Genomic DNA, 17,533 nt, shown 5'->3' on the forward strand with positions numbered 1-17,533 from the left:
TCTCCTCCTAAAGCTCTTTTTCTCCTCCTCCTCCCCTTCACTGAAACATGGTGTGGTCCAAACCAACAGGAGGAGGACATCTGCGGGGGGGGGAGGGCGGGGAGGAGCGGAAAGGGAGTAACATTTTGCGCCTGTGGGACTCGCCAACGTGAAATCTCCTTGGCAGGGCGCCAGGGAGCTGAACCTGCTTGCATTCGGCTCTGGAAAGAGGAGCTGCCCTCCCCCTGCCACCCTCCCTCTCCCCACCCTCTCGCCACACGCTGCTCTTCTCCCCCGGATGCCAGAGCGAGCCCAGCCCCCGGGCGCCAAGGAGAATCCGCGTGCGCTCTCCCTTCCAGCTAATCGGGCCCGATGGGCACCCGCGTCAAATGCACCATCCGCTGCGCCAGGCCCAAGAAGCTGCCGCGTCTCCTCAAGCCCCTTCTGGTGAAGCTCATCCGAGATCTCCTGAGGAGCCCGGGCAGGAGAAGGCCGCTCCACCATTCCTTGGTGCTGATCGTGCGGAAGAAGCGATGCCAGCCCGCCGAGCCTGGATCCTCGGCCCGGAGCAGGTAAGGGAATGGGGAAGACGCCTGCGTGCCTGCCTGCCTGCCTGCCTCCCCCCCCCCGCTCTCCCTGTGTGTGTGTTTTTTTCCTATCTCTTCTATAGAACTCCTTTTCCTAGTGAACAAAAGCAAGGAAATTTCCATCGGCCAAGTGAAGTCTCCCCTTCCCCCAAGTAGTGAGCGCACTGTTAGTACTCCTGGAATCTGCTCGCCCTTGTTAGGTTTAGATCTGCGGACATCTTTAATTCGAAAGTAACTCCGTGATGTCCCTTGTCTGGAGTCCTGATAGGAGCAGACGGCTCATCCGTAATCGTTCAGTCTTTTGTTGGAGGCTAATTTTACCTTCAAATGCCCCCTGTGTAGAAAGATATCTGGAGTATGTTTATCTGTGTGATTTATAAATGAGAGGTGCCGTGTGTTTTGTGTATGGAGGAGGGGGGCTCATTTCGGCGAAAGATGAGACTCGCAGGTAAAACAAACGACAGAAAGATAGATGGATGGCATATATATTTGTACGTTAGAAGCAAAACAATAATCGGTCGGTCCTCTCCTTATGCACATTCAACTGCATAGATGGCTGCTTAAATGGGGACAAATCATTCTGAGAGAAGAATCTCACAAAAACACTCGTCACCACCAAGCATTCATATCGAGAAATATCCTTAGGGTTGACTAAGGAGTGAAATGAGATTACAGATAATTTGTGTAATATTTCAATGCAAAAGAAATAGATTGCATTAATAAAAAATAAAAAATAGGCCTCGAAGATCCGGCCTGCTTCTTTGTTTTCTCTTCCTAGATTAGGTAGGCCTGTGTTCCTTAAAGCAGCCCTGCACAGTCTGAAATTCTCGGTAGCTGTTGTTGGAGACCAGGGCATTTAGCCTCTTGCGATAACCACAATAATTTATATTTCTAGGGTTTTGTTTTTTGATTTTTTTGTAACATGTTATTTGGCTGTGAGGGCACTCAAGGGAGTGATTGAACCGTGCAGAGGTGAAAGTGTGTATGTTGAAACTGGGTTGTGTGTGTGTGGAGGAATCTTTTCCGAAATCTAGTATCTATCTAAATTACGTTTCTGAGGTGCCAGGAATAGACCTAAAAATGTCAGCTCCTGCCACCCAATTTTCTAACTTTGTTCAAATTTGTTGCTATTGCTATTAAGTACAGTTGCATGTATTTCCTCCCCCCCCCCCCAAGCCCCGTTATATTGCATGTTGACTTTCACTTTACAAAACTCCTTACGGTACGAAAAATAAAAACTCAATACTGTCCAATGTAGGGACCACTATATAATATTAGAAATGATTATTATTTTTCAAATGGGGCAATATTTACTCCCAATGACATCTGAGCATTAGCTGCGCGAATTAATTTCCCAGAAGAGAGCAAAACGTTATCCTCTCGCCTGGTGTGTGTGGGGGGGGGGGGGGCTCCTTCGGAGCGTGGCCTCCTTCTGCGAAACAAAGAAACGTGCAATATTTTGAGGTTTGTTTCGCTGCAAAGCCGATCTCCGAAATTAACTGCCGAAAGCAGCGAGTCTAACTGACAAGACTATGTATGTTAGCACTAACATAGGATATTTTGAAAGGAAACTGTCACAGTTATTTTACAATTACTTTTTTGTGTGTGTTACTATTGTACAACTATTTCTAAATTCAAATATGCACCATAGATATTCCTTGCGCAATAGGAAGATTTACAGTCTCGACCCTCGTTTTTGAAGGTACACTCCTTTTGGGTAGTTTTCCAAAAACTTTCTAGAATTTCGTAAAGTAATGAATTCTCTATTCCACTTTAAATAAACTCTCTCTCTCTCTAGTGCGTTCACATAAAAAAAAAAGTTGTAATCATTACGGTCGTTTGCAGAGAATCGCTCGGCAGTTTTTATGGGCCCGAGCCTGCCAAAAGTGTATCATGTTGAGCAACACCGTTGGGGCGAGGACAAGGCAAAATTTAGCACTTTGGCCCAGTTTGAATATTAAAACATAAAAGTAAAAATCAACAGGCACTTCCCACGGACTTCATTGTGCTAAAAGTGCAAGCTAAAGAGCAAAGCGAAGAGGGAAATGGTTGAGCTAATAACTTGGAATAACTGCATTGCTTCGTGGTTGCCTGGTTCGCCTTCTGGCCATTGCTGATTTAGAACGGCAATGTTGATGGTCTATCTTCAACCCACTCCCCTCTGCAACAGGTTTTATTATAATGGAGAAGCGTTATTTTCTCAACTCTGACTAGAATTAGCGGTCACCAAAGCAGCAAGTTTGCGGCACAATCCCACGCGCATCTACTCAGAAGTAAGTGGTTCTGAAATCATTCGGGTTTTCCTGCGCGGATCATGCTACGAGGCATTTATTGCACGCCACCCCTGTGCACGCTCACGCTGTACCCTATGCATACAACCCTATGCACTTTTACACGGGAGTAAGCGCTGCTGAATGCCCTAGGCCTTTCTTCCGATTAAGCACATAGGAGCCCAGTAAGCATTTTAGAGTGCTGCGAGATTCTTCGCTGCAGTAGAGGAATTGGATTTCCCCCCTTGGAATCTACTGGATTCCTGTTACAGCTATGCCCCTCCTCAGAATTCCGACGATGGTAACTTCCTCAGAAAAAAGCTGGAGTGCAAACCAGATGCGTTTGCATCTGTTGTAGCTCAGTGCGCTCTGGTCAGTCCAGTTCTCTGCAGACCTAGGCCACCCTTAAAGCCCCCCCCCATCTTCGGATCCCGCCCAGTTTGCCCGCCTTACAACGCAATCCTGAGCCACCATCCCAGAGTGTTCAGTGAGAATTACTCCCTCGTAAGCCTGGGTTGGGCGGCCTTTGCATTCCTGAGAAGTAAGGCTGCAATCTTACTCCCACGTAAATAGGGTTAAAACTGCAGCCTTAGCGCTGCTCACCCAGGAGTAAACCCGCTTTGACTTCAGTAGGACTTACTTATGAGTAAACATACTTCTGAACATAGGACAGGGCTCCACAGGCCTGCGTCCCGCAACAACTGAACCAACAGGATCGCTGCTGCTGATCAGCTGGCGCGGCTGGCCCGACGAGCCTTCCTAATGGTTCCGATCCAAAGTCCGCGCGCAGCGCATCCCGCTCTCAAAAGAGCGCAGGGAGCGAAAGAGGCGCGTTTGGAGCAAACAGTGTCACCCCATTCACTTCTGCAGAGTGCTCTCTGGTGGGGAGGGGGCTCGAGGGGGGCTCGTTGCAGGTGGGAGAGAGAGGTGCGCGGCTCCCTTTGCCAGCCTCGGGAATCTGTCCGAATTCCGGGGAGCGGGGCCCAGCATTTGGAGTGGAGGAAGGCGAGGAGCAAGGATGCCGGCGGGTCTGCATACAGAACGAGCCACGGGTAAAAGAAACACGCCCGTGCGCATCCTTCTGGTCATTGTGAGACCTGTGAAAGGCGAGGGGCGGCGTGTGGCCTTGCAGGAGGTTTCCTGCAGGATCACGCGCACCCAGGGGACTTGGCAGTCCCCGCCTACTCCCACCCAATCATTCTATGACACCTGTATGGGGAGATGGGGAATTGTTGGGGGGGGGGGACACAGGCAACCGGCCCTGCTACTGGTTTCTAAGAGGGTTGATCCTGTTAGCAGAGGAATTGAAAACAGGAACTTGGGAGATTTTAGAAATGAAGTCATTGCTGAACGAGGTAGACGAGTGAGCTCCTGAGAGAATAAACACCACTATCACATACTCTCTCTGTGTGTGTAGGAAGTTGCGCAATCCTCTCTTGCAAACAACATGTCCTCCCTCCTTGCCTTCAGGAGGATCAAAATGGAGCACAGCTCATCTTTTATTAGAATTGTTTTAATATGAAAAATAAAAGTAAGGTTTTCGAGAGTGGGCCTGGAACTAATATTGGGACAATAAACTATGAAAAAGCAGGAAAGGGTCCCTTCTTAAACGTATTGGGAGTGGGTTTTAATTAATTAATTTTACTTATTTACTCCTAGAATGCATTAAGCTGATTGTAGCGGTGTGCCTCAGTTTCCCCGTCTGCAAACAGCGAGAGAGGAAGAGGCCATATTTCAACCGCGCCTGCGTGAGTTTACGGAGATGGTCAGCGAAGCCGCCTTTGTCTGGGATCCTGCGATCCTCTCATACACTGAAAAGCAAAGGCTGCTGATTTTACTCTCAAATATATGTGCAAGGTGGCAGAGAACCCCTTTCTTGTGAAAATCTTCACTCTCTGGCTCCCTTTCTCCAGAGCAGTCTCGATAAGGTGAATCGCGTTAGCTGTGGGATTAATAGAAGGAAGATCAGGTCGAGAAAAACCAAATGAACCACCCAATGAATGGCAAAGAAGAGGGGCGGTCCTCGCCCCTCAAAGGAGCTCCTTCCGACACGCAGCGCATCGCATCGCCAGGTGTGGCTGGGAGAGACACCCTCCTTGAAACCCCTGATATCTGCTGCCAGTCAGTGTTGGGCAATACCGATCTATATATTGACCAATGGCCTGACTCTGTATGAGGCAGTTCCTGCGTTCCCGGGTGTCTCTCCTCTTTAAAGCGCAATCCAGCACGGATGGGTAGGTCTGTGATCACTTTCACCTATGCCCTGACTCTTTGCACCCTGGTCCAAAACGCGTCTCCTAATTCCCTGCACTTCTAGGGGGCTAATTTCCAAGTGACCGACGCGAACAGGGCGCTGGGCGACCTGGCTGCGAATGAAGGGCATTTTAAACCAATGCCGTTCACTGCGGAGCGAACCTCGCCTGGATCAGGCTCTCAGAGTCTTTGCGCTCGCTCTGGTCCCAGCAGCCCCTTATGGTGAATAGGCTTCCTCGCGAGAAAAGGGAAAACTTGACAGCTATGGCGCAGACTACAGATAAACCCTGCCATCCGAGTAGCTTGATGCGCTTTAAACCCCATTTTTGTAGGCCCGGAAAGCCCAAACACTTGGGACGAGTGTTCCTTGGGTGTTAATCCCATTTGATGATGATGATGATAATTTAGTATAAATTGATGGCAAGGTGTGTGGGGGGGGACTCAAAGCCACTGTCTCCCCCCCCTCACCTGAAGATAATATTTCTTTTCTTTATTACAAATTGCTTGCTCTTCCTTAAATTCATATACTGTTTTACACTAAAAAGCTCTCAGAATATCCCACAATTAAGAAGACTTGATGAAATAAAATATAAAACATCAAATAATCAAACAGCATTTAGAAAGTAGGCAGTAAATAAGGAACAATTTGGTTTAAAACATTTCAACAGAGGCACCATCGTCTTTAGAGCTCCTGATGAACTTCACCAGGCTAAACGCGTTTACTTTGGGGCTGCTATTCCCCCGGCAATTGACAAGGCGGACCATTTTGAATGAAGGCAGTTCGGTTGTTTCCCATGCCTGAAGACTCTTCCTTTCCTCTCTCCAAAACCAAGGCTGTGTAGGGAAGCGCTTGTTTTTGCTTTCGTTTTCTTTTTTCCATTTAAAATTTAAGCTCTCAAACTCACTCGGCTGGAGAGAGGCCTAGTGCCTCAACTCAAACCTTTCTCTCCAGGGAGGCCTAGGCGCTAAACTAGACATCGCACCGCATCCCGGGACGGAGTGCCGCGCTCGTTCCCACAACCCCTTTTTGGAATTCGCTGGGTTGGCGGTTGGGTTAGATAGATTGAGACGCGAAAGGCGCGAATTCTAGGAGACGGGCCTCTTGGCCATGTATAACTTAATGGCCCTGTTTGGAGAGTTCAAAGGACGCCGGGCTCTGCCAGGGGTTGGGACACGCAAGAGGCAAAGCGTGGATCTTCTTCTTCTTCTTCGGCGATCCCTTGTAGCCGAGTAAGCTTGTCTTCCATGAACATGGTTTTAACAGGGTGTCCCTAGGTGACTGTGGAGGCCAGTTCTGGATCCTCACGTCCTTCCACAGTGGGGACATTGGTTTCCAGGTGGGAGTTGATCATGGTGAGGGTTTGCCAAGCATGTTTTCCTCTTAGCACGTTTCTCCCTTGCATCCTGAGTTTGAGTGTCTTCAAAGCCCAGGACACCTTTTGGTAAAGGCTGTTCTCCAATTGGAGCGCTCGCAGGCCAGTGTTTCCGAATTGTCGGTGTTTATACTACATTTTTTAAAGATTTGCCTTGAGACAGTCTTTAAACCTCTTTTGTTGACCACCAGCATTACGCTTTCCGTTTTTAAGTTCGGAATACAGTAGCCCAGTTGCTTTGGAAGACGATCATCAGGCATCCGCACAACATGACCAGTCCAACGAAGTTGATGTTGAAGAATCATTGCTTCGACTCTGGTGATCTTTGCTTCTTCCGGTACACTGGCATTGCCTCCCTGGCTTGTTTGTGGGTTTTTCGCTGTTGGAAACGAGTGCCTCTTACTTTAGAGACGCTAGGCAGCCTTTCATATATAATTAATCTGCCTGTAGGTAGGTATGGGCGTCGCCAGGATTTATGTTATTGGGGGGGCAGAACCTCAGTTAAGTATTTTTATTGATTTACTTTATTCACTTGCACCCCTCGCCTAGGCCAAGTATGTTGGGTGATAAAGATCATCATATTCTGCCCACTTCCTCTGGGGAGCTGAAGAGACCTTTCAGGCCTCTCTCATTGGCAGATGAGCGTTTCAGATGCCTTAGGAAATTCCCCAGTAATTGCCACTGCTGAAGGGTCCCACCTAGGATATAACCATAAAAACACCCCCTTGTTAATGGGCATTCCCATTCAAATAGTTTGCGTGCGCCATGTCATGTGATCGATTATGTGGGGCGGGGCTTACCCGCCCCCTCCCATATTTTATTAAAGTTGGCACCCCTGGCGTTATTGTGGGGTGTGGGGTGTGGCTGGGGGTTGCGAGCGAGGGGGGTAACTTTTTCTTTGCGGACTGCTGAAGCGCCCACCTTAAGACCCAAGGTGAAGCGGTTTGAGTTTCCAGAAAAGGCAATTGAGAGGTGTCATGAAAGAAGTTTTATGGAGTTAAACGTGGCATGGAGAAAGGGAAAATAGGAAAGTTTTTTCCCCCTCCTTGACACCAGAACTCGTGGACATGCAATGAAGCTGAATTCGGGGAGATTCGGGCCATAGCTGCCAAGTTTTCCCTTTTCTCGCGAGGAAGCCTATTCAGCATAAGGGAAAATCCCTTAAAAAAAGGGATAACTTGGCAGCTATGGTTCGGGCCCGGATACAGCGCTCGGTGGTCCAACTAGGGAACTGGCTCCTGCAGGAGGCCGTGAGATCGCCACCAACTTGGATGGCTTCAAAAGACGATTAGACAAGTCCAGGGCGGAGGGGCGGAACGATGGCAACCGTAGCTGCCACGATGGCTCGGCTCTGCCTCCATCTTCAGAGGCAGCAAAGCTTCAGAAGACCAGTTGGTGGAAACCATAGGAGGGGAGAGGGCTCTGGTGCTCAAAACCTGCTTGAAGGTTTCTCATTGGCTGGTTAATGTGAGAACAGGATGCTGGACGGGGTGGGAGACTGGCCTGATCCAGCAGGCTCGTGTGTGTGTGTGTGTGTGTTTGTAAACTACAAGTATCCCTTGGAATAACCCGAGCCACAGGTTCAATGGCATGGGCATAACCAGGAATTATTTTAAGGGGGCAGGCTTTATTGGGTGGGTAGCAGAACTTTATTTTGGGGGGGCGGGCAGCTGCCCCTGCCCCCCCCCCCGGTTATGCCCATGACCTGTGATCCGCCTGGCAATGGATGTGACCCTCCTCCTCTCCCCTCACCCTCCTCTCGACGTGGAGCCCCTGCAAAGTCCTGAAAGCTTCCGCCTTCAAGGCTGCAGCAGGAGGATGGGAGCTGTCCGGACGCCGAAGGCGAGCACGATTTCGAAAGGTATTTTCTACTCTTAATATAGGCCTACTTGAAAAAAAAGCTACAGGATCCTTTTGTCACAACAACACACTACACAGTTCTCTTGCAGACACACCAGTGTGGGACTACCAAGTTTGGGAATTACTGATTTAAGAGTATTAACAAAACGCGTGGACGCCACATTAGCCCGAAAGCGAACTCTAGATTCTTTCCCAGAAGATCTTTGCTGCTGAAGGATGGTGGCAAACGTATTTCTAATGCAGCCTTTTGAGCAAAGAATGCTAAATTAACGAGGACAAATCATATTTTTTGCTGTTGGCTAAGAACTTGGCAAATTTACTTTGGGCGTGCATTCAGAACCCGCACCAAATATGTGCGGCAGAGTAGACAATTCATTTTACTTCGGGGCAGTTTAGAGAACTGCATGGTTTATAATTCATCACCTCCCTGCTCTCCCCCCTCCCCCAATTCACAGAAATGTTCGCAAAGGAAAAATATTAATACGTAGGAGCTTCTCAGAGGTTAAAAAGTGTGATTTCTTCAATCACGTTTGAAATTTGTTTGTGAATTCACAGAACCAGGGAATTGTAAGGTTGGAAAGGACTCTGAGGGTCTGAAATGCCGAGGGTCGTCCAACCTCTGTTTAAACACAATCCAATGAAGGAGAGTCCAACACCTTCGGAGGAAGTCCGTTCCGCTGTCCAACAGCTCTTACTGCCAAAAGGTTTTTCCAGATGTTTAGACAGAATCTTCTTTTTGTAATTTGAATCCATTGCTTCCGGTCCTACCCACCTGAGCAGCAGAAAATAAACTTCCTCCATCATCCACGATCGGACAGGTATTTGGAGATGGTTATCATATCACCCCTCAAAATGCTCCGAGGTGTTTTATGGAAAGCAATCTAAAATTTGGGATTAAACAAACAAACAAACACAAAACTTTGGAACCCTCCTCCAGCCTAAAGCTAAACAACGAAAAAGTCAGGCAATCAGATTTATTTTAGCAAAAATGCAAACGAGTATCTATTGAGGTACCCTAATCGGTCTCTAGCACACGGGATCACATGTTGGGCGATGAAATCTTTTCTCATCCCTTGGGCTCCTGAAGCAAAGCCTGTGCTGTTTTGTCTATCCCCATTCGGCTTTCCCTCTGCTCTTCAAGAAAGGAGCTCTAGCGAGTCCACCCTGCTCACTGAAGTCACAGCGCGATTTTATACACCTCTACTCAGAAGTAAGCTCCACTGAGTTCAATGGGACTTACTCCCAGGTAAGTGCGTATAGCGTTCAGCCTAAGGAAGTTGCTTTGAAATCACTCGGCGTGTGGAGAAGCCTGGAGATGCATTTACCACAAGGAAGCCTGGGGAGGGGGAGGAGGAGAGAAATTTAGGGAAAGCCACTGAGAACTTGGGGACTTCTGATTCATTTTGTGGACCCTAATAATGGAGCTCTCTAGCAGTCGTCCTTGGTCTTTGCCCCATTTTATCCGCAAAAAACCCTGCGGGGTAGGCTAGGGTGAAATGTAGCGGTCAAGTGGTATACACGTGCACACACACACACACACACACACGTGTACACAAACACAAGTACACATTAGTCGCAGTAGTAATTATATCCTGCCGTTTTCCGAAGCTGGGATTCAACGTGGTTTCGTGGAGTGGCTTTTTTTCTTCATCCTAGACGCTCTCCACGCCCCCAGCAACAGAAACAGAATCGTCAAGAAAAGGAGGGAGGAAAGCAAATGGGGGCGCAGTGTGGAAAGAGTAGTGGCGGGAGATTTAGAGGGGGGGGTAGGCACGCTCGTGTAGAGAGAGAAAAAAAACAGTCCCGTTGAGCTCATTGGAAACCTGAGCGGCCACCACCTGTGGGCATCTTGGCTTGGATCCTGGGACATTGTTGCAAGGATAAGGGACGGCGCCCTTCCAGATTTGTCTGGACTCCCAACGCCCATAAGCCCTAGTACCCAGCATGACCAAGGGACGGGGGTGGTGGTACACCTGCAGGGTCAGAGGCTGCCCATCCCTGCATCCTCGGCCTGCTAAGCAACTTTACTTCGGAGTAAATCTCGCCGAGTTTAGTGCAGGCGCCTTCCGATGGCGCTTCGGCCATTGCATTGCGTGTGGTTGCTTGGAAAGCAAATCTCGCTGCCTGCTTCCGTGAGATTTCCTCCGACATCATCGCTCATAGAACTATAGCCATGCATAGAGGATGTTCTGAACATTGATGCGTCTTTTTCTTAGATTCTCAGTTCTATGCATGGTGCTATTATTATTTAGATTTATAGTCCAGCCCTTCAGCCAGAACTCCTCCAGGGTGGTAAATTAAAATCCTTTTGCTGTTGTTTAGTCGTTTAGTCGTGTCCGACTCTTCGTGACCCCATGGACCATAGCAGAAGAAATAATTTAAACATAAAATCATTAGGGGGGGGAGAGAAACTGTCGGCAAAGGAATATGGCTCTTTATATCAGCTGAAGCTGTGTATGATCTGAGAGTCAGCCTCATTGAACTTGCTTCTGCGCAAGCAAGTATAAAGATTTAGTCCGCTGCTTCATATTGAGGGAGCTCTCCCGGGCAAGGATTCCCAGCTCTAAGACTTGGGTCCAAGTGCATGAGGCTATGAGATGTCTTGTGTCTAAAATGGCTTTGCTTTACCAATGAGCGGCTAGAAGCAGGCGCAACACTTCTGGGGGGAGGAAGAGGAAGGGAGATGGGGAGAATCCGGCTTCCATTCATAACTTGATTCCCACCCCTTGCATATCCATCTATCATCTATCTATCTCTATCTCTATCTACATTGTGCAATTCTTTTTAAAAAATATATTTTACTAAATTTTCAAAAGTTTAACGTATGATCCTCTTGTTAGCTCAGTTGGTTAAAGCACGGTACTGATGACGTCAAGCTTGCCGGTTCGAACCCCGTATGGGACAGCTGCATATTCCTGCCTTGCAGAGGGTTGGACTTGATGATCCTCAGGGTCCCTTTCTACTCCACAAATCTATGTTTCTATGATATACACTCCAATACATAATAATTTTTCTTTCTGTTTGGTGGACTTCCCAACCCGTTTTCCATGGTGTTTCTTTTCTATCTCTTATGGCATGACAACAATACTTTAATCTCTAATTCCTTCTGTTGCACATAGTTCGAATCCTGCTCGCGAATCCATCCATACAGCCATTCCGCAGTTTCTTTACGGTCTGGAAGGGCTGCAGAAGGAGTGAGATGGAAGTCTGCAGCCCTGTGCAGGGAGAATTATTTGCAAGTGGAAGGGCTCTGAGGGTAGAGAATGAATCGAGACTTCCCTTTTACTCGCCAGAAAGGACACTTGCGCTTTTCGAGCTCATCTCATCTAAGTCCACAAAGCACACACACCCCAATGCATCTAGGCATCTAGAGACAGCAATCTAGGCGCGGCAATGCAGTGAGACTTTAAAAAGGCACCGTCACTACAGCTTGTCACTATAATATATCTAACGGTCCAAAGGCTCAAGTAACGTGTGTCAACATTTAAAGGTAAAAGGACCCCTGACCGTTAGGTCCAGTCGCGGACGACTCTGGGGTTGTGGCGCTCTTCTCGCTTTATTGGCCGAGGGAGCCAGCATGACCAAGCCGCTTCTGGCGAACCAGAGCAGCGCACGGAAAGCCGTTTACCTTCCCGCTGGAGCGGTACCTATTTATCTACTTGAACTTTGACGTGCTTTCCAACTGCTAGGTGGGCAGGAGCTGGGACCGAGCAACGGGAGCTCACCCCCTCACGAGGATTCGAACCACCAACCTTCTGAAGAGGTGTGCATGCACAGGAAAGCTCATACCAATGACAAACTTAGTTGGTCTCTAAGGTGCTACTGGAAGGAATTTTTTTATTTTGTTTCGCCAACCTCCTGGTGATCGGCAAACCCTAGGCTCTGTGGTTTAGACCACAGAGAGCATAAAACTCGTAAAACTCTAAAACTCTGTAAGAAAACAGCTTGGCAATGCCACCCGCATCCCCTCCCTCCCTCGAGCCGAGCTCTGCAGGCTTGGGGCGTTACCAAGCAGGGCCAAGAACTCTCTCTGAATGCGCGCCTGTCATTTGCTGTCAGGTGGGGGGGAGGGGGCGGGCGCTCGCTTTAGTTCCTGCACCCAATCGGATCAGAGGAGAGGTGCGCGCACGGGAGCCGCGCAGGCCACGAGGCACAAAGGCACCGCCATCTGAGACGCTCTCCGCATGGAACCGAGCGCTGCGGTGACGCAGCTGGCCAACGCGCTCACTCGCGCGGCCGCGGAAGGGAACGTGGCACAAGCGCGCAGGCTGCTGGATGCGGGAGCGGACCCCAATGGCCTGAACTGCTTTGGCAGGAGTGCGATCCAGGTAGTGGTCACGGCGGAACAGGCTGCCTGTCTGACAATGAAAGGGGGAAAAAAGCGCTCCAACCGCGGCTTTCTGTCTTTAGTGCGGGCACGCATCTGGTGCGCAAAGCGGGCTTGGAAACGTTGCAATGGGTCGGGAAAGGGCACCAGGGGTAATAGAAAAGCGAGAGAATGGGGGGGGGAGAGATCTGTGAGCTGACCTCTGCTGCTGTAAACAAAGATTTTGGAGACAGCTTTAGGAAATTACGCATAAAAGAATTTTTTTCTTTCGCGAGATTTTTCTCCGTCTACAGCAGGATTTGCACGCGCGCGCACACGCACACTCCTATAACGTTTCTAAATAGCATATCTCTGCTAAGAGCCTTCTGAAATATATTTCCGCTTCAAAGGATTCCTTCAAAGTTATATCCGCTTTCGTTTATGACGAGATATATCCTCTCCTCCTCAGCGAATCCCCATATTAAATAGCAATCATTATCTTCTTTTAAGGAGTCGTTTGGGACGTGCGCTTTCTCTAACGTACATTGGTCTTCAGCACGTTGCTTTGCGGGGAGGGCACGTGCCCGGGAAATAAATAGAATTTCTTAACTGCCTGCGTGAATGTAGCGAGGTCGGAAACGTGAGGCTCTAGCGAGGGGATCGCGCCTTTGAGCAATTCGGGTTGCCTCGCAGCCGTCCCGACGGACCTCCATTTTAATCCGTATTATTCTATCTACATCTCAGCAAAATGCTCTTGCCCACTTCCCCAAATGGCTGGCTTCTCTGTGGATGGCGACTGTTAGAAACACCCAGGAATTGGTGTGAAACCTATTTTTTGCAAAGCTGATTTCTGTATTAATTTGTTGGAGGAGAAACAGACACTTTTACAAAAATAAAATGAAAGGGTGGGGAGCCTGTGAGGCGCAAGCAAGATTGCCCGCGAGGTTTAAGCACTGGAGAAAAATATATACTGTACAGTACTATATTTCCTTTATACAGTAATATTAATCAGAAACCGGAAATGCTCCTAAGAAACATTATAACCAGAAAGGGGAAGGGGGTGTCCAGCTCTCGATCAACGCTTTGTGCAGAAGAGCTGATTCTTAGGCTGCAATCCTGTGTACACTTAGCTGGAAGTAGGACCATACTAAATTCGGTAGTAGCACTTGCTTCTGAGTAGACATGGATAGGTATGCGCTATGAATTAGCTTTTTCTTGATTCTGTTTTTTTTTTTTAAAAAAGACACCTTTAACAACGCGAGTCCGTAGCAGCCCTATTGAATTTAATGGTATCTACTCCTGAGTAAACAGTGCAGGTCAAATTCTATGGTATGCCGGAAGAAACTCAAGTATTTTTGAGAAGATACGTCTAGGCTTGGGCAGGGCAGTAATTTGTTTACCGATTTATTTATTTTCTGCTCCTAACCTTTCTTGCAATTATATAGCTACCGGCGTTGCCAAATGGATCCCACAACTCTTTCCGTCTTTCAAATCTGATAAACGTTCGACTATAAAGTCCCATCAGCTTGTGTCTCAGTATGGAGAAAGAGTGTCCCTCTGTGCTACAGCACAATATTTGCGTGCAAAAAGGTGCCGGGTTTGACTGTCCTGGAGAGATCCCTGACTCAAATTCTGGAGAGTCTTGGTCTAGTCCAACTCCAAATAGACTGCGATCTGCTCACAGTATAAAAAATCTGACAGTGGACCGAAGTTGTTGAGCTTTTTTTATGATGCCCAAGTTGTTTATCACCGAGGGGCCAAAGATCTATCGGGATCTACCAGGAACACCTCGCGATCTACCAGCACCTTTGAGACCAACTAAGTTTGTCATTGGTATCCTATAGGTATCTGAAGAAGTGTGCATGCACACGAAAGCTCATACCAATGACAAACTTAGTTGGTCTTTAAGGTGCTGCTGGAAGGAATTTTTTAAATTTTGTTTCGACTACACGGCTACCTACCTGCGTCTGAATTCCGTTGTGGTTTTCAGTTCGATCCCTTGACGGGGGAGGGTGTAAAACGGAGACTTGACATAAACAAATGTCTCTCTCTTCGGGATTTCTACTCAATCTAACTGAGACCACTCTTAAGTCAATTATTTCGTATTATAACGTAAGAAAAATGTTTTACTTATTTAGAAGCACGGGAAAAGGGTTGCCAGTAGCTGCTCTACAGTCAGCTGAGCGTTCTTAAGCCTCCTCAACTCCGACGGCAGTTCTTAAGCCTCCTCAACTCCGACGGCAGTTCTTAAGCCTCCTCAACTCCGACGATTGACTCAAGGGAGAGACAGCGGTGGATGGATGTTGTTTCTTGATTTCAGTTTGATTATCCAGTTAGTACAAGTGAAATACCAAAATTACTACCATCAGAGACATGCGGTGCTTTCAGAATTATCAAATGGAACTGGGCAATTTATTCTTTTTGACAGGGGTCAAGGGCAGAATCCCTCCAAGGTTGCGCTAAGGTTATCCTGAGCCTGTCCACTTAAAACCATGAAGAGACCTGGCCTGAATAGAGACATTGGGTTCTTATCTCATTATACATGATAAAGCTATTTTTGCCCATCTCACCCCTTGCTTTTTCCGGTAAGACCAATTGCAGTCGTTAATAGTCCTCAACAGGTTTACCACACCTATCAGCCAATCACCCATTCCCACCAGCTTTCTGAGTAATACCTCTCCCCACCCTCTCACTACCTGTATAAGGGTCTGGTGACTTCTGTTTCAGTGTATCTGAAGAAGTGTGCATGCACACGATAGCTCACACCAAGAAGAAACTTAGTTGGTCTCTAAGGTGCTACTGGACATTAAAATTTTTTTAAAAAACATATTTCTATGCCAAAATATTAGTGGAATTTAAGGTTGCAATCCTGCCCTTACAGACCTGGGAGTAAGTCCCACTGAATTTAATAGGATTCTGAGCAGACCTGGTCAGGATTCTGCTGTAAATCTCATTGAACTAGTATACACTTGCCTAGGAGTAAACCCCTTTCTGCTTAATGAGGCTCATTTGGAGAGTGGAGGGTGGTTGTCTATTATTATTATTATTATTATTATTATTATTATTATTATTATTATACCACTCTTCATCTGTAGATCTCAGGGCAGTTCACAATATAAAATTACAATATTAAAAACCATCTGAAGAAGTGTGCATGCACACGAAAGCTCATACCAATGACAAACTTAGTTGGTCTCTAAGGTGCTACTGGAAGAAAAAAAAATTATATATATATTTTTGACTACGCCAGACCAACATGGCTACCTACCTGTAACAAAAACCACAAAGTACACAATAAAAATAAGAACAAAAGCAAACCAATAATCCCCACTCCCACTATTTACATTTTCACCCTGACTTTCCTTAAAGGACCTCAAGGGTGGAGTACATCTCCTCCCTACAACAAGCCTGTGAAGTAGTTTAAGTTGAGAGTGAGTGACTGGCCAAGGTCCCCCAGGGACCTGTGTGTGTGTGTGTGTGTGTGTGTGTGTGTGTGTGTGTGTGTGTATTTTATTGGGTCACAATAGAACATACAGAGTCTTTGTTTTCAGATACTGATTCAAACAAAATAAAAATTCCTTCCAGTAGCTCCTTAGAGACCAACTAAGTTTGTCATTGCTATGAGCTTTCGTGTGCATGTACACTTCTTCAGAAAGCTCATACCAATGACAAACTTAGTTGGTCTCTAAGGTGCTACTGGAAGGAATATTTTTTTATTTTGTTTCGACTAGGGCAGACCAACACGGCTACCTACCGTACCTGTAACTGATTCAAACAAATCACTCATATTCATAGTGAGACATTCCTGTTACAGGCAATATGGGCTTGAGGAAAAAGAGAAGAGGGGAGAGAGGGGGGGAGGAAAGGGGAAGGAATTAAAATTTCATTATTGTACATAGTATATCAGGAAAGCTTTTGTGTCAGCATCACATAAAGGCGTCCTTTATTTATGGCTGGCTGGGGAGGGGCAGGAGGTCCCAGCGCGTGGTTGTTTGCCATCTGCTTTGTTTGGTGTGGGGGTTGCCTTGATGGGGATTTAAGCCCTCGTTTCCCGGATCCTAGCCTAGCACCCTAACCACTACACCACACTGCCTCTCTTGCACTGTAGCATTGCACTGTCAGTCTGTATCCAACCCCAAGGGCTGACTTATTCTTTCACTCTCTCTGTGGCGCTCGGTGAGCTCCCTTCCACATAGTCAGTACTGTATTATTATTATTACCTCCTGCTATTATTTTGATGCCAAGTTTGGATCCACCCCTTAAGGAGATGAACTCGGAGTAGCTCACAGCAGCCCCACGGTCGTGGGGGGTACCTCCGCTTTAATTCAGAACACCCAAAATGGAAGACATTGAATCGGACCACGCAGCTAGACGCAATCCTAGGCGGAGCGCGGCGCGGCGCTGGCGCCTGACTGACGGCGCATCTCTTCTCCTTTGCCTTGCAGGTCATGAAGCTGGGGGACCCGCGTGTGGCCGAGCTGCTGTTGGAGAGGGGAGCCGATCCCAACATGCCCGATCCCTCCACCGGCTCCTGCCCTGCGCACGACGCGGCCCGGGAAGGCTTCCTGGACACGCTGCGCGTGCTGCGCTCAGGCGGAGCGCGATTCGACCTGCCCGACCGCGGTGGGCGCCTCCCGGTGGACGTGGCTGAAGAGAATGGGCACCGCCACGTCACGCGTTATCTGGCCCGCCCCTGCGGGAGATCTGGGAAGCCCGGAGATAATCCAGCAACGATCTAATGCTATGGCCCCTGTTGCTTATGCATATCCGAGCACTTCTCCCTTGCATTATTTTGCATGGGTCTTCTTTGCCAAAAAATAAATAAAGGGTTTTTGCAGTAAGTTGCCTCTTTCTTTCTTTCTTTCTTTCTTTCTTTCTTTCTTTCTTTCTTTCTTTCTTTCTTTC

At 47.7% G+C, this 17,533-nt stretch overlaps 1 protein-coding gene across 1 annotated transcript; it reads left to right on the forward strand.

Moving 5' to 3' along the window:
* Positions 1-17,450, forward strand: LOC118075426 (cyclin-dependent kinase 4 inhibitor B-like). Its single transcript, XM_035097392.2, has 2 exons — positions 1-551; positions 17,074-17,450. Exons 1-2 carry the CDS (start codon positions 369-371, stop codon positions 17,365-17,367), a joined length of 477 nt encoding a protein of 158 aa, XP_034953283.1. The 5' UTR covers positions 1-368; the 3' UTR covers positions 17,368-17,450.
* Positions 17,451-17,533: the final 83 nt, after the last annotated feature.

The sequence above is a fragment of the Zootoca vivipara genome, chromosome 16, assembly GCF_963506605.1.
Source record: "Zootoca vivipara chromosome 16, rZooViv1.1, whole genome shotgun sequence".
In the NCBI taxonomy this organism is placed as follows: domain Eukaryota; kingdom Metazoa; phylum Chordata; class Lepidosauria; order Squamata; family Lacertidae; genus Zootoca; species Zootoca vivipara.